The sequence below is a fragment of the Brugia malayi genome (genome assembly GCF_000002995.4).
Source record: "Brugia malayi strain FR3 genome assembly, contig: Bm_v4_Chr4_scaffold_001, whole genome shotgun sequence".
Taxonomy (NCBI): Eukaryota; Metazoa; Nematoda; class Chromadorea; order Rhabditida; family Onchocercidae; genus Brugia; species Brugia malayi.
This window is the reverse complement of record NW_025062478.1, coordinates 8,915,535-8,937,371: the sequence shown is the minus strand read 5'-3', so window position 1 is coordinate 8,937,371 and position 21,837 is coordinate 8,915,535. Positions and strand designations below refer to the sequence as shown.

The following is a 21,837-nucleotide window of genomic DNA, read 5'->3' as shown; positions in this document are numbered from 1 at the left end:
TATGATGGCAGTTCTTTGTGAGACTGATTTATTTCATTTCATTTGATTAGTTAAGGAATTTCTCCCGTAAGTATTCGTGTCCATGATCTCTACGGCAATGTCAAAAGTGATAATAATAATAAGATAACAAAGGTTAACGGAATGATGAATAAACCGGGCCGATTTCCGTATAAAGTGAACGAATTAACCTTGAAACAGGGAGTCATTGCAAGACGTGTATATGTACTTTCAGCATATCAACCAAATTATCTCCTCTTTTCTAGACCTCTTTTGCTATTGTGATGATGAAGGTAATTAACTGAAGTAAATCAGAACGTAATCCTTAAGAAGAACAAGCAGCAGTACTACAATATCAGTCTCTTATCAGTGTCCCCATTTGAGCTACATGCTTCTTCATGTCCATCTGATCGGCAGGAAGAAAGGAAGTTAATATGTTATCCATACTATCATCACGTGAGCGCAACAACTTCCCTTGTTTTTGATCTCGACAACGCACGTAGTAGTTCAGAAATAATTAATGAGATTTTAAGACTAGTACAAGCATTTCTTAAAATATTTCTGAAGATTTTGATATAAACGGTACAAAAGAAAATAGACAAAAAAAGCAAATGTTGTTTATTGTTTATATGTGAGTGAATGAAGAAATAAAATAGGAGATAAAGAGGAGATATGAGTTGTTCTCATTTTCATAACACGAGCAATTTCTCTTATACGAATGGTCAACGGTCTCCAAACCTCATTCATTTGTATCTCCGAAAGCTACGATTCATGTAAATCGTCCCATAGTCTATCCAATTCTACTGATCGATGATCTGGAATTGCCGAAAATAATTGATGAGTGAACTCATTTCCTTCTTTCCGGATGTAGGATATATTTTATCTATATGAACACTGCAGATAACATGATTTTTGTTATCAGTGAATATTTTTCGGGTAAGAATGCTACTACTTGGAGGTCAGATATTCTCAACTGAAAGAGGAGAAAAGGAATGATTAGTGAGAAAAAGCAGCATAAGGAGTTCTTCTTTTCCACCACTTAGTACTGCAGTTTGATTTATCTGAAGTTATACTGGATGGTCCTCTTGCATAGAGATCTTGCCAATTTTACTATCAGTACATTGATGTATACGTAGATACTGCTAAAATATGATTAAGCTGTATTTGTTAATAGATGTCATTAATTATATTATAAAAATATTAATTTAGCGAAATCATTCACTAAAGCTCGACCCAGTCTGCTGTACATTTTTTTAAATTCCGCACTTTTTTGTTAAATGATAGTGATACATGAAGACTGTAAGCAATTTGCCCTTTCATTTATTTTTCATAAGAAAGTGATAGAATGGCGACCGAAAGGATGCACACATTTACCCTCTTCCTACATCATTCAATCTCCTTGAACGAAAAAATTGACAGCAATTTTTCAATTTTGAAGCGATAAAAAACATTTGCAAATAACTAAAATTTTGTAAAAATATAAGAATATATGAGCGATATAAAAAGAATGTTATAAAATGGAAAAGGGAGGGAGCGAGATGGATGAATAATAATTTCAGAAAATGTAAGGAAAACTTCGTTGTATTTTTGACTGGTATAATGCTTTTATATTTCGTGATTTGTCCTTTTATTCCTTTGAATAATTTATATTAGTATTGCTTCATCATCATCATTTAATTCGAATTTTACTGACTTAAACAATTTCTATTACGACTTCTCTAAGTTGCATCACATGTGTTGAAGATAACCTTACTTCCGGATAGTGTTAAGGATTTAAGGTTATGAAAAGAGTAGCTAGCTATGCATAATAATTTGATGTTATGTAGGCTAATAATTCATGGGAATAACTTTTAATAAAAAAAAATGAAGTGGTAAAAATAAAAAACTGTTAAACATATATGAATAATGATTTGTGAAGTTAAACAAAAACAAATAAATTAAGATATTTGCTCTTCAGTTCGGTAACTTTGGAACTTTAGGTAATTAGAAGGGGAAAAATGGCTAATTTCGTATATATTTTGCCTTTTATGCCTGACTGAGCATATTATGTTACTACGAAACTTTTGTTTTCCAGCTGTTTTGATCTTCCTGTGAAATTTTAGTGATCAATAGCCGTGAGAGCTGGGTAACTGAGTGAGTGTTGATTGTCTGATCATAGAACTTTTTGTTATCGAATGACTGAATTGGTTTTGGCCGCACGACAAATAACATTTGATATTGAGGTTATGAAACAGAGGGTGTCATGCTTGTGCCATAAATATGGATACCGGTTTTTGTTATGTTATCTGCAAATGTATATTGTCAACTTATGACTTATGGGTGTTTAATTCCTTTCAGTCCTGAATAACATAAAATTTGAATATTAATTTTGTCTTATTCAGGGACTGTATATAGATCGATTTCAGGTTTGCTTTTATAAATCTCATTAATTTAAAGAGTTTCCACCTTGCAATTTAAATGAGTGATGAATCAATTCATTTTTATTTACCATTTTGTCTCGGTTATCGACGATTACTCTTGTAAATGATGATAAAGTGAGTGACAGGTGCAGTTTACTTCATCTTTCAGAGAAAGATTACATTGTAAAAGAGAAAGGAATGTTGAAATTTGGTAGAGGAGATAAGCCATCTCTTGAATTAAGCAAAGATAGTACTTATAAGGCTTGTGGAGATCTTGACATTCTGATGAACAAATGTTACCATTTCATGTGCAAATTGGGATGAAAATTTATTTTTATACAGAAATTATACACTTGAAATTTTTATCGAAATAAATTCCTAAACAAAAGATGATCACCTAATGTTGAGACAAGAAAAAAGGATTACCTCATCCTTTTAGCTATCGTAATTGATAATTTAGAATATGAAAATGTTAATGCAGATGCAGTCATCTTTTTTTTTTTTGTTGTTGTTATAAATGCACACAAATTCGAGAACTGTCGTGATCATTTCTTTCTTCTAAAATTAATTTTAAGTAGTAATCAAAGAACTCTGACACCTTAGAGATCTAACTTAATTTCTGAGAAGTGAATAGTAGAAAGCAAATGGATTAAAGGAATATTTTAAGGTTTAAAATTGGAAAAGAATAATTATGTACGTATTATAGGTAAATGTAACTCATGTTCTTACATCTGACTATAATTACGTTGTTAAAAAGTTCTAATATTTTGAAAAATTTTTTACTGACATGGCTAATATAGCTCTATCTTATAGAGTTCTAGAGTTTTAAAAATTGAAAAAAAAAATTGTTTCTTTTTTTATCTTCTTTTATCCAAGAAAACATTATTTGAGTTTATTTTTTGATATATGAATTGAAGTCGATAATGTAAATTCACTGAGGCATAACTTGATACTGTTGACCTCAACTACATAACAAATTCGCTTGTGACTTTTGATGTGACAGTGGCTTCGATCAAATTGCTGCTAAAGTGTTGAGCTAAAATTAGAGCTGAAAATATTCAAGATATGCATCCATCATTCTGTGTTTCATTTCAATGGAGCAAAATAAATATAAGCTTAAAATAGCTCTATAAATATGTTTGAGTGAATATTCGAGAAGAAAAGAGTCTTACTGACCAAATTCTTATTAAATCCTTCAAAAGTTAACTTATATCCTTTTTGTTTGTTCTTGAGAATTATGAATATCGCTCTCACTTTCGATCTTTTCATCTTGATACTGGCTAATCTGATGAACTTATTTTGTACTACAAACATTTCAGCCCTTCCTCCCTACCAGAAGAAAAAAGTGGTAAAACTAATAGTGCAGGTGATGAAGATTTTATGAAATTGGTGAGCTATCACGTCTGTCACGTTTAGTCTTGAATTTCTCTCTTACCTATCTATCCCTCGTTCTGTTCTCTCTATATATTTCTGTGCAAACGGAATTTCTTGCTAAAGCAATATTTATTTTTTTTTCATGTTCCAGCAAGAAGCCGAACAGTATGGAAATGTTGAGGAAGTACAATTATTACAGCAACAAATTGATGATTTGGAAACAAGGGCCGCTGAATTGGTACGATTTTGAGGATTTTTTTTTTGATGCAAAACTAAATAATACAGTCAAACAAAGAAGTGTCTTTTTATTTTATCAATTCTTATATTTGATTTATCTATATAAAAACATTTAAATAACTGATAATTGAAGTTATTAAAGAAACATTTATGACACACAAATTATTTTTGCTTCAAAACATATTGTAGGAACGACGTCGTTCACAAAGCATTCGTGGTATTAGTTGGATCAATCAACGTAACAGACAGGCCATCAAAGATGCTATTCTCAGTGGTCAAGTGCATATTGAAACTTCTGGTCAAGATGATCCGTTCACTCGGAAGAATGCCCGAATGAAGGTTTCATTTTTCTGCTTCTCGTGTTTAGATACTTCCCAAAAGCATCACTTTTACACTTGCGGCAACTGTAATGATCTGATGGTTACTGTAAAACTTGAATGTTGAATTTGCGGTTGCTGTTTCAAGAAATTGGAATAATATTATCAATATCAATCAATTTCTGTGTATTTTCGTAGTACAGAATATAAATGATTTTTCTGATTGCCAATTTTTACTATCTATAAAGCATTTATTTCAACTTTTCAATTTTTTAAAATTTAAGCCTGTCCCTGGAAGAGATAAAATGACTCAACAGTTGAATGAGAGGAGAGATGTAGACGTTAGCAATAATGATGAATGTAAGTATTTTTACTGATATACTTGTTGCTTCTTTTCTGATTTTATAACCATTTCTCGTTTTAAAAAATCCTTTTAAAAAAGATCGTTTGTTTATGATTTTACTATGGAAAATATGAAAATATTGCTCACTAGAAGTGAATATCATTGCAGATGCTTGTCTGATATTCTTAAATTTGCTTCAAAATTTTTTTGGACCTAGTGAGATCAAGTTATAATTGATAAAGAAGTCTTCCGTATGTTACTTTAGGAACTTTTAGTGCTTTGATTCGAATTTGTTATTTTCGTACAATATGTATAGACTGAATTTCGCGAAAGAAAGATTATTAAATGATAGTTCTTCTCGCGATATTTCTATAAAACTTTTTTCGTTCTTTTTTTAGCAATATTTCATGTTTTATGTAAAGATTCTGCATCAAGCTCGCATTCGACAGTTATTGAGCTAAATGATCAAAAGCCATCCTCTCATAAAGGAGCAATCAGTATTGGTGGAGCGCGAGGCCCGAGTGGACCTGTCTCTGATCTTTTCAATGCTCATAATTTCGATGTTGATATTGACATTGCCATACCGGGTAATATATTTCGTTCATTGAGTCTTTTCAATGCTCATGAAAGAATTAAAATATCTAAGTTTCAGCGCACGATTTACTTTTAGTATTAAATAATGGAGTGCTAAAAAGAAATTGCGTTTAGTGAAATTTTGACTTTCTTTGCAATCAGTTAATAATGAACAGAAACCGGACATTATCCGATTAACTAGGAGACAAATATGATTTATCTGGAAGAGTTATAGTGTGTTTTTCATTATTCCTTTTCTCAAACTATCATTTTCAGTACCGATGACACAATCTTCCAGTGCTCCGTCACTCACTTCAATGGATGTCAATTCAAGGTACCCTGGTTTTGGTAGTAATCGATCAGCAATAAATAGAGGATCATCTAGACCACTAAGTCTCGAAGATTATAAACGTCGTAAGAATCTTTTGTGAATGCATGGGATATTGTATTTTTCTTTAATTTGAATTATTTTGGGCATCGGTTCGAAACTTCTAAAGACTGAGAAAAACTAAAATGATAAAGCTTTTCTACGAGAAAGTACCATCCTGTTCACTTGTACGAAATATCGCTTTAAAATAGCTTAAGAAATACAAGTGAAATACGAAGCACTGCCCAAAAAAAAACTTTTTGCTATTTTTGTTCTTTCTCGTAACTTGATCTGTGTTGTTTTATTTTATTGAAAATTTCCTCTACCTATAAGATAGTACTAGGGGCAATATAAATCTTCCTAGATATATCGAGGCTACAGTAGGTTTGAAGTGTTTGATTTCTTAATGCTGTTGGATTTCTTTTTGAGGATATAATTAATCTGCTATAATGGACCGAAGTAGGAACAAGAATGCTTCTTCTTGGGACTTGAAATTCCAAAAATCTGAAAAGGTTAAGTAATTACAGCAATGTACTACAACTGTTTCTTCAGTCTCATTAATTTTTTTTTTCTCCAGTTTTCAGATGGATGAATTGAACGACTGTTTTGTATGTTTTATTTTGTTCTTTTTTTTTTTCTTTTTGCTCGATAAGAGGAAAAAAGTGTTTGTCCAGGTCGAAAGTGACTTTTCATTGATTATGATGGTAATTTAGGAAGATCTTTGGTTCCATTTAATTTAGGTGAAATGAAATTTTCCTCTATTATGACTGGTTTTTCGACAACACTACTTACTTAAATGTTATATTGCTTGCTGTTATACAATTTTCTGAAATCTGTGCGTTCATTACATATTTTGTGTATATATAATTTTACCTAAAATTATTTCAAGCAATGTCTAAATGTGTTGGAGTTAACATTATTGGTATTATATATATTGTTGATAGTGATGGCAGTGTTGATAAGACGATGATCATTTTATTACTACCAATGATAAGGATTTTGCTGTGCAAGTGTTGTTTTTGATGGGGAATACTTATCAACAGGGACCCGGATGTTCATTTCGTCTTCCTTTTTCATTTCCTTTGTTTTCCTTCATTTTCTTTTAGCTGATTTTGCACCCATTCAAATTTAAGGTTTATATGAGTTAAGTATCCCCTATCTCTTTCCTTTTGTCAAAAATTGACAATGAGAGATGTATTGATATAAATAATGACTAATACCGCATAGTTGTTAGAAATTTGCATAAATATGAATGAGTGGTAGCGTTTTTTCCTCTATGTATGTGAATATATGAAGACATAACATTTCAGATATTTTTCGGTGCGTTTAATGATGTGTGGGTGACATATTGTTCGTACTGTTGAATTAAGATGAAAAAAGAGGAAAAAAGAGTTTATCTGGGTTGAAAGTGGTGAATTTTTCATTGATTTTGTTTTTCTGATAGTAATTTAAGAAGATCTTTGCGCCCATTTAATTTAGATGAAATGAAATTTCCTTCTATTACGGCTAGTTTTTCGACAGTATTACTTAAATGTCATGTTATACAATTGTTTAGAATCAGAGGGAAAGGTGTCCACTTACAGTTCACGTTATTGCTAGATCATTCAAGATGAGCAAATATATAGTCAAGAATTAGATTCTGGACTAGTCTCAACAAACTTCGTTCAGAACACACTCCTATATAGGTGGGAGAGGAAGGTGTGGTACGCTTCCAAAATCTGTTAATGGTATTCGACGTTGCATCAATCATTTTTACGGGCCGTGGGGCCATGCTTCCCGCGACTTTCAGATTTGAATGTTGCTAAAGGTTTAGTTTCAGCTATTGTAAATTGGTCGTTGGAGTAGTGGAATATGTTATGGTATGGTTGACGTTTCTGTGGTATTTGTGGTATTTTGTGATACTTATGGTATGCTTAAAGTGTTTGTGGTACTACTGACATAAAGTTTCTGAAAGTAGATCATTTTGAAGTGTCCTGTTCTGTTGATTTATTCCTTGCGCATCCGTGTATTTTGTAGGTTTTTTGCTGTAATATGTTACGTACTTTTGTTTTGATATCAAATAAGTATAGGATAATATGAGGGCGGAGCAGGCGCTAAGGCGGATATATACAGTATAAATGAAATGTGAATTTTTAATGCTTTGTCTACGAAACCTACGTTGAAGGAACATTATCAGCTTACATTTCAGAATTAGGTTGAAAGCTTTGGAAGATAGAACCATTTCATGGCAGACAATTCTTGGTATCGCGTTGATCGTATTCTCTCCGAGAAGTATGAAAAAAGGGGTTCTCGCTTGGAGAAGCTATATCAAATTTTGTGGGCGTAAGGTTTTTTGAAACATCGGAATTTTGGAATAGGTTGACATCACCTTTAACTGATTGCTTTAACTATCGCTTTGTCTATTTGCAAATTCTATTTTGCGATGGTGTCTCTGTAAACTACGTTTTTTTTTTTTTTTTTTTTTTTCTCATCTCCTGTAAGTTCCATAAATCTCGAAAACTACCAACAAGAAATAGGATAAGTTACATTTTCTATCCGCATTTCTTACGACTAGCAGCTTGAATAAATCATAAATAGTTGCTGTACAGTTTTTTGATAGAAATTGTCTGAAGGCCTACATGGGAACCAGCAAAACGAATAAATGCAGAAGTTCCTTTAATTGTGGAAGCATATGAAAAACAGAAGCAGAAAGGCCACCTCGAATCCAAAGAAACAGATATTGAGCCTCTTGAAGCAACTGCTCAGCCTAGTGCAGAAAGCTCTAAACGAACTCTTAATTCGGTGACTCATCCAGCTTATAGTTATGTTAACAACGAGACACGAATGTAGATCACTGTTATTAGATGATTTAGTGAAATTTCTGATCAGAATCTTCGGTTACTTGAAATTCAGTTATCTAAGCACGAGATAATGTAGCTTTACATGTTGATTACCGTCAGAAATGAATTATAAAAATGAATTACAGGAATGAATTACTGTGTTTTGCAGTAAATGAAATGAAAGTTGTAACTTTATTAAATATTACCATGGTAATAGTTTTCTTTGCAGAAAAAGATCAAAATTATCGGTGTAGTTAGTGATAACGGACGGAATGTTGAAAACTCGACGTTATTAGTTGAAAAGTAAGTTTTCTTTTATGGTAATGATATATACATATTCATTGCAGTTATAAGTTCCTAACTCTTAGGATCTGATCTTCAATCAATTTGTGTAATGTAACATTCCTGCTGACTCAGTTATGTATACTGAACATGATGACACATAGAACACAATAGGAAGCAATAGCAATGTGAGGCAGTTTTTTCATTTCAGCGATAGTTGATGTTATTAATCTTCAAATATAGATAGTTTTTTTGTTGTTGTTGTTGCAGCGAGTCTAGTGGTAAACAATGGTGTATGCAGTATGAAGACATTAAAAGAAAATATTCAATTGAATTGATTGAATTCTTTGAGGGGTGCGTCTCTGGTTTCACGAAATGATCTCAGAATTATCACACTAGTAATTTACCAGGAAGTGTCTGTTTTTTTTATTCTAATTTATTTATCGAAAATATTTGTTTCGCTAGCAGTCAAGTATCCACAACAGCAGAAAAGAGAAACAAGGCTGCCATGGTCTACGATCGATGGGTGCATCTGTATTTGTGAACGAATGTTGTGAAAGCCAGAATTTGAAGACCTGTTGTTTTCCAACGTCTTGAACGTCTTGACTTGTTTATCATGCTAGATTTTGTATATTATTATTATTATTATATATTAATTTATTTACAGTTGTACATTATAGTTTTTTTTTTTTTTTCATGATTTGTTCGTATCGTTTATGAGAATAGACACTTTTATTACTGCTTCTTCCCTATGTTTCGTTGGGAATAAACACAAACTATTCTTGAGAATTTGTCGAAGTGGGAAGACTGGTGAAGTCACGTTTGCAAATCTGTGTTGAAAAGCGGCGTGTATTTGCACATAGAGTAATAAGTTTTTCATATGGTCGGAGGGTGATTGTAATCTAAATTAATGGGCAAGCAACTGGAGGTGAAGTTTGCTGGATATATTTGAATTTCAAACTTGTAAGATGTAAATAGCGAAGCAAGCAATAGTCAAAGGCTGATTCTGTAAGTTGAGTACTAAGGAGGATGTTACAGAGGTTGTGTTTCTAGAAATCCTTGTGTTAAGAATTTAATTTAATATATCTTATATGCTCTGTTTTGAAGCTTTTTCTTATGATGTTTCAATATTTAATCCTTAAAACTTGGGATTAATTCTCTGGATTTCTTGTCATTTAGCGTAGTCACCTTCAAAAGCTTCGTTTCGTTGGATGAAAAAAAAAATGGCTGATTATTGTTAGAAGTAACTTCCTACTATTCTGCTATCAGTTACTGTAGTCAAGAAGTTAAGGAAGAATATAAGTGTTTTATATATTTAGTTTTGATATTTCAGCACTTCACTATATTCCCCGTCACTTATTCGTGAAAAACTGACTTGTTTTTAGATTAAATATGCGAAGGACAAATCATTTCTCAAACAAAATGGAATATTGGGAAGACTTTAGAAAAACTGCATTCGTATCTAAATCACTTTATCTCGTTGCTAATGTTCATGCGTAAAAATATCTGAAAGGAGGAAGAAGAAGCGACCAATGATAAATGGTTGACTGAAGAGTGAAGTCCAGTGAATTTTAGTGCAAGAGTGGAAACATTTTTATTCAGATCCATCGTTAGAAATTATTGCAAATCAAACATAATGCTGCCCGTTTAATGTGATCATTTTTAAAACTGGGGAAAATTTTCCTCGAAAAACATTTGATATTTTCTGATTTATTGAAATTAAAATTTAAGTTAAAGCTATGGTTTCGATTTCAAACACTACTCTTTTAACCTTTAACCTTCAGTCTTATTGATCGGTTTCCTATTGATCATAATGAATATGTTTTTCTTAAACTTTCATATTGAGAACGAAACAACTTATAAAAGCATTGACACACGTATGCAAGTACACATCTATAACTATAACAGCGTGATACATAAAACTTATTTAAATGCTATAATCATCATAAAACAATGAGCTATAATACAAACAATCAAATACAACAATACTTAAAATAACAAATCATCAGTAACCGAGATCGATACTACATGGTCAATATTTTGTTTTGAATATCATTTATACTATTTACTTCAGTTTAAATCATGGATTTTCCTAATACTAAAATTTGAAGAAATTATGTTATTTGGGCATATTTAGAAATAATAAAAGTGATCATAATAAATGCACCTTTAAGGATGCACAACCTTTTTTGAGTTTGCATCTTTCAGGACTTTTTTTTTGGTGACCTAATTAAGATGATTCTTACTCATTTAATATACAGATTCAAGAATTAGGTTGACTGAATATTCTCAAATTTATCCTATCAAAATACATTTCATTGAAAATTCACAAAAAATTGCTTTAATAATGCATATCATTTGTAGATGAATGGTTTACTCCAATTACTTAATATTTCAATATTATCATTCCTAATTAATATTCTCTATTGACTAAAACTTTTTGTTTTTCAAATTATTTTGGTTGAAAAACATCGTACATATAAAGAAGAAGGTAAGTGGTATTAGTATAGATCCCCTCATAGATCTGTAGTAATAATAATAATTAATATAATAATAATAATAAACAATAATAATGATAATAATGATAGTAATAATAACAATAGCAGTGGTAGCAGTAGTAGCAGAATAATGAAAACTATAGAGAGGACTTTAAAGCTTTGGTGATACTTTTTATCAGTAGGATGAATAAGCTCAGTTATCTAATCATCCGGTTGAAGGATATCCAGGAATGGATTTTTTCGTGGCGTTACTCTTAGTTTTGCTACTGGCATTGATGATACTGTCATATCCACTGAAATAATTAGGATGAATTTTTTTCTTTTTTGATGATAAACAATCCTTTGTTGAACGTTTTTCTTATTGTGAATTTTGTATGCAATAATCAGTAGAATTATCAAATTATTTATTGTAAATTATTTTGCAAAATTTAATTAAGCTTTTCTTATGTAATTATAAAAATACTCTACAAAAAAAAAAAAAAAAAAAATTGAAATCTTTTACAGTATTTGCAGAATATAAAAGTAATTACTCAAATTAGAATTATTGAAGATTAAGTCCAGTTATATTAAGGTCACAACAATTCCCTTTCTCACTTTTCATTGCTAATCACAAATTATATAAGCAAGAAACTAACCATAAATAGTACAATTTAACCATTCATCCAATCTAATTTGTTTATTCCCATCTCGATCACAAAAGCGCAAAAAATTCCGCCCACATTTTCGAACTTTATTCAATAAGCGTAGCTCATTTCGGTATGATTTCCACTCTTTCCGTTCCAATCGCTAAAACTTTTAATTTCTGTGTTCTGCTTTCAAATTCAATCCTTAAAAGAAAACGTGATAAGGCGGTTAAAAGCAATAATTGTCCTAAAATGATAAGGAGACTTGCTCTCTTTCCTTCCCTTATAATATGGATCTGATCAAGACAGTTGATGATAAGTATTGTCAGCAACTGATAATAGAGACAAACCGAATTGTTGTTGACATCAAGCTGTTCGAACTTCCATCGAACAGCTTTATCTTTGCTTGTGATAGCATCATCATTTGCTTCATCACCCAAAGCCAAAATCCATTCACTAATTAGTGACGAAAATAATCGCTGATAAAATTTGGTTTTTTTCCTACCCGAACAACCTGTAATTCAAATGTTTCCATGATATTTGTGATAACAATCAATACACTTCTCTGTCTAACGATACGATTTTTTTGATTTAGAATGCTTAAGCAAATTAGGCGGATGAACAGGTACAACCATTAATCAAGAACTATTTAAATTTCAATTTTTGAAAACTTATTCTAACCTTTAATTTGCCTCCTAGAAAGATCATTCTGTTGAAGTGTTCCATCACAATTTGGTTTTGCGTTGTATTTGGATGTACCGGATTGTGGAATACCGGTTTTCGGATTTACACACCAACAAATATGTGATAAACGATGGCACTGAATTCGATCAAAGAGTCTGCAAAAGAGCAGAAATTTAGCAAAGAAAGAAAAGTTGGGAAGATAACTTATTAAATTAGTGCCGAGAACTCCTTTGAAGTAAACATCAATAATTTTGAAGTAGACTTACTGGAACATCAACAATTTAAAAAAAATCAATTAGTGGAGATATTTTCTTTTAAATATCTTAAATTTCCATAATGAATCAAATAAAATTATCTTAAGAGAACCAAGCGATGTTAGTATAAAAAAGACGATGCCGAATAGAAGAAGGTCCTCAAATTATAAACATGCTAACTGTTTTGGTGACAAATGACATTACTTGCTCTCATATCACTCTGATATCATTTAAGATCGTTATCATGCAAAACTTACATATCAGTATCACCAGCACAGGTTGGTATATAGTTCCCATTTTCTGGATTATTTTCTAATTTTCTCATTGCTCGTTCTCGTTGTGTACGACAATCTGTTTTTCCTGAATTTACTGAATTCTTAGACTGTTGGCAGTAAGTTCAAAGTTCAAAGATCATTAAATTTATCATCAATTACTATTGATAAGGTGAGAAGAGGTTAGATAAATATGGCATTAACAAATTAATTTTTCTTCTGTTTGGAAAAGTTTTAATTCATCAGTCCACAAATTCATAAGAATTTCTAATCCTAAAAAAAACTCCTAAAAATTTAAACAGTATTATATCAAGGTGGTCAATGTTGTAAATTTGTTTTTAGAAGCTCTTTAATCATAAATTTAAGTCATTTGAAGAAAGACGACAAATGCGCCCCACCGAAAGTATCTTCTTTTACTTCATTTCGTTCATCTTCATCTTGCTCACGTTTTAATTCAGTTTCATTTTTCCGCCTACTATCAACAATTGGCATACCAATGATACCATCCGCATGAACGATACCTAAAGAAAAAAATAATTCTAACATTTCTTAATTCATTATTGTTTTGATTATTAGTATGTTTAATATTGATGATTAGCTATTATTAATTTCACTAATTGTCTACCACGAAGCAACAGAAGAAGCTTGTTAAATTGTTGAACAGCAAAAAAACAGATTAATGTACTAATCAAGTGGCATTTTAATTAGCTTGAAAGTGATCTAAAATAGCTTCCGATTTAATCTTTAAGCCAATTCGAATTCATATATTATTCAGCAAGAGTTATTATTTAGAAAAAAAAAAAAAAAGTAAATATGCATTCATTGTATGACCGCTAGATGAAGATAGCTTTCAACCTTGTGTGTAATCAATTATGCTTATTAAGAAATAAACAGTTGAAAGATGCTGTAATTATGTCGTAAAGATGGAAATGGCTTGAATGATAAGATGATTATGACGTGACATACGTTTCAGCCTTTTCAGTTGTACATCTTAAGTTGACATCCATCAAAAAGTGGACTTATAAAACGGACCGAAATTCAAATTTAATGGAATGATTGAGAGAAATGATTAAATTTCCAATAAGTAATTTAAAGAGAAATACTATTGATGAAATAAAATGAAGGAACCATTAATGGAACCACCAAATAATCCATTTGGCAGCTTCTTCGAGTCGTCGCGATTGTTCAGTATCAAGGTAGAATGATAGCGACCATCGTTGAAGCTCAATAAACAATTGAAGAGCAGCAGCAGCACCACTACCCAACCATTATCCCTCAAGGAATGCGTCATCTCTTAAGCAGTGACCAACAAAAATAGCCGTAAATAATGGTTACAGAAGCTAATAGTAGTGGTCATTGTAGTAAATAAACAACAAACGTGAATGGATGGATGAATGGAAATAAGGAAATCATCAGCAAGAGGCGTCTCTAATATCAAAATTGGCACAGCAATGTAAACTTATTTCTTTTCTTTGTCATGAACAGAAAGGTAATGAATGTATAAAGTTCTGAGTAAGCTTTTCTACTTCATTTGAAATGACAAAGTTAATAGTGTCACATTAAGATGGGTAATTAAAATCGAAGATGCTAACGTGTACGAATATAATGATATTGTCGAAGAAAATGAACAAAATAATGGTTACATGATTATTTAACGGGAAAAGTTGACAGAAAGAATGACGAAGTATTCTAGGAAATGACTCTATCATGAATGATAAATAACTGATAATATATAGACATGAGGAAGATGAGAAATACGAATTACGAGAAGCTAATGATAAGAACTTTTAAACTTAAATATGTTAATTAAATAGAAGTTAAAGCAAAAGTGGACAATTAATGAAATGAATATTTTGTGCTACATTTAATAAGATAAATGCTAAGCGACTACTAAAAGTAAGCAAAGCTGCAATTGAAAATTAAAATGGACATTTTGAGAAAGGTTTTTAATTCTGTTATTAGTTGGTTCTAGTTACAATAAAAAAGAAGAAACATTAAAAAGTAATGATCAGATGTTCAAAATAACTTTCCAGGAAGAAATTAGATAAGTAAATAAACCGAGTAATCTCATGGGTATTGATCTAAACTGAGTTTCGGTACAAATTAAAATTAAAATTAAATAGAAAAAAAATTGATACGTGAAAATAAAAATATATGTGTTTTTCTCATTTCTCAAAACACAAAATATAGGACGAATTGTTAGAAAAAGAAGTACTTGAACTAGTTAACTTCATTAAAATTGCTTACCGAAATTGTTTAGAAAAATAAATATGATGAAAGGATTGTGGAAAAGTTAGAAAGAGTAAGAACAGTTTCTACAGCAGTTAATAAACAACTTTCGTTTGAAAATCATTTAAACTTTTAATAATTTATTTAGATTTAGTCTGCTTATATTAGGCAATTCTATTTTGCACCAAAAATTATATTTTTTGGAATATTCACGACTGTATGAACTAAATTGTTGAGATCATACAAAATTTCTTGTTTTAAAGGTCAAATTTGCATATCCTAAAAGTACAGTGGAATAAATGAGTAACCAAGACAAACAGAAATATTATCAGAAAAGAACCATTCCTAGAAATTTAGCTCATGTCCCAGATATAGTTTGGTCAAGCATTTGGCCAAGTCCAGCTTTTCAGCACCTCATGTTTCATTTTTTCACTTTCTCTTATTTTAATCTCTTAATGATAAAATAATGGATGAATTTTTTGCTAGCTGAATAATACGAAAACTTTCAACATCTGAATTATAAAAATCACCATCTATCTTATCATTGCATATCACATTCTCAAAACTGATAGGCTACAGACAGATTAATACAAAATGAAACGAACACAGATGGCAGGAGTGATGACTGATGGAGAATTAATAATGGCAATGATTATCATAACAATGATGCAAATAATGATAATGATAATGATAAAATTGAAACGTATTATAATGAGATGCTCATATTACTGACATATAATGAATTATGACAATAAAAGAAAGAAATGATAGAAAATATTTTGTGTATTACTTTGAAAGATCAGATATCAATATTATTATTACATTTTGTAAATGAAGTGTAAAAGAACTTAGAAATAAGTTTAACAAAATCAAGTTATAAGTTATAATGTTTAACTATTTGGTGAGATCAAAGGTCAAGAGAAATTATATAAACAAACAGTTTCAGATCAGTGCACAGAAACACGCACTTGCGATAGTCGCAGGAGTAAAATCAGTTTGTTTTTTCATTTTTTTTTTAAAGGAAATATGTGTGACATGGTTGTGTCTCTTTGCACCTCTGAACGGAAAGTTGTCGCTGTCTCCTCCCTCTACATAAACTTATGGCATATATAAATAATAGTTGAAGTTATAAGTCTGTAACAATGATACATGCATGTCTAATGCATTTCTCTAAGAGAGAGAGAGAGAGAGAGAGAGAGACAGGAAAAATGGATTTCAAAAAATTTTGAGGTGGAAGCAAGAATGAGGAAGAACTGACAAAGGTATAAGGACAAATTGGCGTGAAAGAGAGGAGAGGAAGAGGGAAGATTGGTAAGATTACAGTCCGATAAGGCGCAAACGATCCTATCATCTTCCTCTCTTAATTTCATTTTGTTTTTCGAACAAAAAAAGGAAGAAAAAAAGAAGGAAAAAATTGTGATAGTATGGTTCAAAAAATTATTCGCATGGGAATCATTTGATAAGAATAGGAAGTTCAAATAGGTCATTCTTGAACGAAATATTTTCAAGTGAGAACTTTGGATATTTAGATTACAATATCATAGCATTTTTGAATTTCTTGTTAGACTGTTACTCCTAATTGAATTATTTAAATTTTAAAACGAAATGGAAAATAAGTGAATAGACAAAACAAGTATAACTGAAATGCTTCATTTCTACAATTTTTTTTTATTTCATTCTGTTATCCATTATTCTTTTTTATTTTACTTAAAAGAAGAAAAATTTTTCAATAAGTTCTAAACATACTAATAAAACATACTAACTAGAAATTGATAAAAATTTATGAAACTGCTGATAATTTGGCACCAAAATCCTTCAACAATACTACTCTAACGGGTAGAAAGGAGGAAAGGGACAGAGAGAGAGAGAAAGAGAGGGAGAAAGAGTGAGAAGGATACAAGAAGTATCATTAAATAAGGTAATCAAAAGTATGTATGACCTTTGGATTTGACCTCTAAAAATAATAATTGGGAAAGGTTGATATTATTTGCAGTGTAGTTATTAGCTTGTTCACCCTGTATTTCTTGTTTCCTTATTGACTGTTGTTGTTGTTGTTGTTCCTTATGATGGTCATCCTTAATTACCATCGAAGTATTGTTGTTATTGTTGTTGCTCTTGCTATTGTTGCTGTTAGTAATGGATGAATTAGGACGAAGAGCGTTAAACATATTATATGATGCTGCAAAAATTACTGCAACGTTAGTGAAACGATCAATTAATTAATTAAGAGAATAGCTGCTTATTAATTTTATAATAGCTGTTTCATTATTAGTATTTAACAACGCAAGCTTATGAAAAAAAAATACATTAATATTAACAAAATTAAAATTTACAAATTTAGCATAAAAATTTTCTATATGACATGTGAAAATAGTTAAGTTAAAGCAAGTAATAATTGAAACACAAATAAGAAAAGATGATATTACTATGTTATGACTTTGAGGAAAGCATAAACTGAACGATTTTATTTTCAAATGAATCATATCCACCCAACACTTCTCAATCTAAGGTTATTCATTTTCCTTTCCTTCAACTGCCATATTGAAAGCAAAAACTAAATTTAAAGTAAAGCAAGCAAAAAAAAAAAGCCTGATAATTTTAAAATAATAATTACCACTTATGAAATATGGAGTATATTCTGAAAATGTGTAAATGAGAAGTTATTCAATTTTTCGATGAAGGAAATAACACTTTAAACGAATAATTTGTAAATTTAATAACTCATGGAAGTTGAAAAAAAAAGCGACCAAAATTTGTTACCTATGTCTATGATCCAATTCATTATTAATTTCCTATCAATCAATCAGTCAATCAGTAACGGAAAATTCAGACAGTTCTTTTCGTCTACGGATATCAATCTTCTTGATACCAAATTTTTTCATTCAAACAATGGCAATTTTCATCCACTACACCCACAGTTACTTTTATTTTTGGAAGAGAGAAAAGTTTAGAAATAATGAACTTACTGGAAATATCAATGCCTAAGCAAGTGACCCATTCACGAGCACTTATTTCACCATCCTTATTCAAATCACAATATTTTGTAAACTTTCTTGCGCACGTTTTCGGCGTAACATGCTTTCTAAACTATATAAATATTATTATTAATTTATTAGACAAGAGTTTCTGCATTTAAATTTTTTAGTAGTGACATTGCTAAAGTATGAAAACAAAAAATTCCGAATCACTAAATTTAGGAATTTCAGTTATCATTGAATTCAATAAAGTAAAATCTCATAGCAGTGATTATATATGATCAAACAAGTTGCAAAATTTAAGAAGACATTTCTGGCTGAAATTGCATTTGGAACAAGACAAATAGATAAGCAAATCAAGTAAGATGATAGCTGCTAAGTAATACTAGAAGGAAAAGTCATACCGAACAAGACGACGTAAACCACCGAATTCTTTTGAATTTAATCGGCTATTCTTATCGCTATCAAGCTGACCAAATTTCCAAAGTAATATCTTTTTATCAAATGATTGCATTGCCCCATTTGTGTCTAAAAAGTCAATAGTAATGTAATGAAATAATCATAAAATTTATCAGTGCTTAGCAAATATTTTTCTTTCAGCAAATAGCTAACAAATATTAGCTTATTTTCAAATATTATTAATAGAGAAGGAAAAAAAAGGGCAATTCTTAGCAACTTACGATGCAAAAATTGCTCGCTGCGTTCGTATTCCTTTTTAAAAATATTCAACAAATTGGCATTGAATGTTGATCGATCGACCGTTGTACATACTGCAAATTTTGCTATGCTTAAATCAATGCCAATTAAATTATTGTGCTAATATCCGGAAGAGAACGGTGCAGAAAACATGTTAATTGACCTTTCCATTTTTGTTGTAAGAAAGGCCATGATTTAGTGAGTAGGGTCAATATAAGTAAATTCTTTTGGACACTAAGGAAAAGTTCACTTAACCAATTTCATTACAAAAATAATTCACTGTCGCATGAATCATACCATTTAAGGATACCGAATCACCGTTACTTTTTCGATGCGAACGTCGTCCAATTTTCGTCTCTAAAATCATTATCAGGAAGTACATGGTATTCGTTATCACTTATCAATCTCTTGTAAATTTTTCCATCAAATGCTATGGCGTATCATTAAAAAGTTGTTGTTATTAGTCTCTAATCCAAAATTTACTTTCTAATAATTTCAACAAAAATCAAATCTTCGAATGGAACTCATTAAAATAAGCCAACTTTGCAAAATATGACAATTCGGAATGCCATATCGTTTAGATGTACTTGGCAACGGTCGTCCGATCCGTGTCACACACCAACAATAACCCGTGCTTTTGTGACACTGTAACATCTACATTTTATAGTACTAACCATTTAGTGTAACTATCCTTCCCCTTCCCTCCATGAATTTAACAAAAAGCAGAACATAAAATGTTTATTGCTATCATAGTCCAAAGTCACATGAATAAAAACTGAGACTTTGACTACTCCCTAAGTCTTTTATCATATCATATCATGATAAGATAAAAGATTGATAACAGAATGAATAGTTAAACAATTTTACGTTTATTTAATAAGTATGAACAAGCCTGTATGGTAGCATACGAACCATCGGTAGCATTGCATTCCGGCACGTAAACTTCACTGCTATTCATTTTTTCCGCTGCTAATTTCAACTGATAAGCTCGTTCCAGTTGACATCGCAAATTTTCTACAACAATATTTCTGATCGGAATAAATATCCCAAAGTTCTTTTAAAACTCGTTTTCACGAAATCATTTTTTTTCTTACATTTTTAATCATTTTTGTTATTTTATATTTTTGCATTCGAAGATTATTTTCTGAAAATATTAAATTTGCAATAGCATCAGATTTAAAATTCATTCAATATTTGCTCATCCTTGATGTTTGCACATTTGTCCTTAACTTCTATTAAGGAAGTTAGAAACGGAATATACCAGGACAAGGTCCGGAAAACTGTTTTTTCACTGGATTACCATGGCATATAGCTCGTTTTACTTCACAATATGAATTATAGGTTCTTCCATCACTGCCACAAATCGGCTCGACATTCATTTCTTCGTAATTGCACAGTTTTTGCATAAAACACTCTTCTTCTCCTTGCTAAATATTTTGCAAAAATATGATAAATGGGTAAGTAAAACAAAGTTAAACTAAAATATTCTTAAATTTTAACTAAATGAAATTTAAAAAAATATCAGTTTGCACTTATCACTAAAAGGTTAATCAATCGAAATAAATTTATTCCTCAAAACAATTTCAGAACTTTCTTTTTCCTTCCATTTTTTCTTTCTTATTATTTTTGAAAAGTATGCTATGCCTCATTTTTGTTTCATTGGTTACTTAATTCGTTGCAGAACACTTCTGTCAATTTATCAGAAAAACAAAAGGTTAAAAATTATTTAAATCGATCAGTATTCATTACGAGCCTTTCAAATTTTCAATTTTTTTATTTTGATTATTCAGAAATATGCAAGCACATATCAATGTAACTGCAACTAATTAATGAGAGTTATAGGAATTCATGTAATGCGCATGTCAATATCTAAGTTAATAATAAGAAAATTGGTATTCAAGTCACCTTATTTACTTATTTCCTATTTGAAGTATTTTTTGAGATTTGAAGAATTTGAAATGCTTTTTGTGATTTGAAATAAAACTGATACTATTGCATATCTGAGTCTCGTGATACGTAAAACACGTTATTCGATGGCGGAAATAAATGAATCTTTTTCATTTAAATAATTGATGTCAAAGGGTCAACATATTTTTTGAATTGTTTTTAGAAATGCTTTTACTTATACTTTTGAATTGATACTGAAAATTTTGAAGTTTCATTCCGAGGAAATGATTTATAGCATATTTCAATTTATTTAAAGTGTTATTAACAGATCGTTGATGACTTACTAACAGAAAACTTACAGATCGTTCGCTTCTAAGTTGTGCAATTGTTGTTAATGCGAATGCATTTGTATAGGTACTGCCTAAGCCAATAAAAAAGTGAATGAGCAATAAGCAAATTGACATTTTGAGAGTGATTTGTGGCCCAGCTAGGCTATCGAATCCTCCATGCAACAATTCCAAATGTTGCTTCGTTGACAGCGCTTCCTGTCATTATCATTGAATTGAAACGAATCAAAATATACAGATAGAGAGGAAATCACAGAATCTGAAATTGTTGAAGATATTTAAAAATAAGCTGTGCATCATTTAGATCAATTAAGATTCTCCTTGACAACTGCATTCACATTTCCAAACAAGAAATATAATCATTATCCGTGAATCGTTTAAACGGATTATTGAAATCAGAAATGGTTTCAAAACTACCGTAATCAAATGATAGATCAAAGAAGCAGGAGGAGATTATCGGATATTTGAAGAACTGTGCTTAAATAATTGCTTACCGTTTTTTCAATAATAATATTCATGAATAGCTTTCTTTCTAATTACATACATTTGCTGATGCTTTTAAAATCACTTTCGAAACAAAAAAGGAAAAAAAAAAGAAAGGGAATATCATTAAGTCTGACCATCTGTCCTTTTGAATTAAATGAGAGAAAGTGGAGAAAAGAAA

The 21,837-nt window shown here is 30.7% G+C and overlaps 3 protein-coding genes across 6 annotated transcripts; 2 read left to right on the top strand and 1 right to left on the bottom strand.

The window, feature by feature from the left end:
- Positions 1-3,912: 3,912 nt before the first annotated feature.
- On the top strand, positions 3,913-5,671 carry Bma-rtfo-1 (MGC89486 protein, putative; the record flags this gene model as incomplete). Of its 2 annotated transcripts, none has more annotated exons than XM_043082190.1 (5): positions 3,913-4,008; positions 4,197-4,346; positions 4,609-4,684; positions 5,090-5,254; positions 5,517-5,671. In XM_043082190.1, the coding sequence occupies 5 exons, from the start codon at positions 3,913-3,915 to the stop codon at positions 5,669-5,671; spliced, it is 642 nt and encodes a 213-aa protein (XP_042938124.1). The 2 variants fall into 2 exon arrangements, with proteins under 2 accessions (XP_042938124.1, XP_001898383.2); XM_001898348.2 differs by having other exon boundaries at positions 5,066-5,254.
- Positions 5,672-7,831: 2,160 nt separating this feature from the next.
- Positions 7,832-9,087, top strand: Bm10510 (Uncharacterized protein; the record flags this gene model as incomplete). Its single annotated transcript, XM_001898349.1, has 4 exons — positions 7,832-7,929; positions 8,220-8,388; positions 8,656-8,729; positions 8,979-9,087. 4 exons carry the CDS (start codon positions 7,832-7,834, stop codon positions 9,085-9,087), a joined length of 450 nt encoding a protein of 149 aa, XP_001898384.1.
- A 2,320-nt stretch (positions 9,088-11,407) lies between these two features.
- Positions 11,408-21,290, bottom strand: Bm5549 (Thyroglobulin type-1 repeat family protein; the record flags this gene model as incomplete). Of its 3 annotated transcripts, none has more annotated exons than XM_043082188.1 (15): positions 11,408-11,499; positions 11,842-11,992; positions 12,180-12,343; positions 12,511-12,668; positions 13,025-13,127; positions 13,438-13,560; positions 17,883-17,906; positions 18,235-18,350; positions 18,648-18,771; positions 18,924-19,013; positions 19,237-19,296; positions 19,482-19,584; positions 19,832-19,953; positions 20,201-20,366; positions 21,186-21,290. In XM_043082188.1, 15 exons carry the CDS (start codon positions 21,288-21,290, stop codon positions 11,408-11,410), a joined length of 1,701 nt encoding a protein of 566 aa, XP_042938122.1. The 3 variants fall into 3 exon arrangements, with proteins under 3 accessions (XP_042938122.1, XP_042938123.1, XP_001898385.2); XM_043082189.1 differs by lacking the exon at positions 17,883-17,906 and adding an exon at positions 17,283-17,447; XM_001898350.2 differs by lacking the exons at positions 17,883-17,906; positions 18,235-18,350; positions 18,648-18,771; ... (4 more) ...; positions 20,201-20,366; positions 21,186-21,290 and having other exon boundaries at positions 13,438-13,531.
- Between the last annotated feature and the right edge of the window lie 547 nt (positions 21,291-21,837).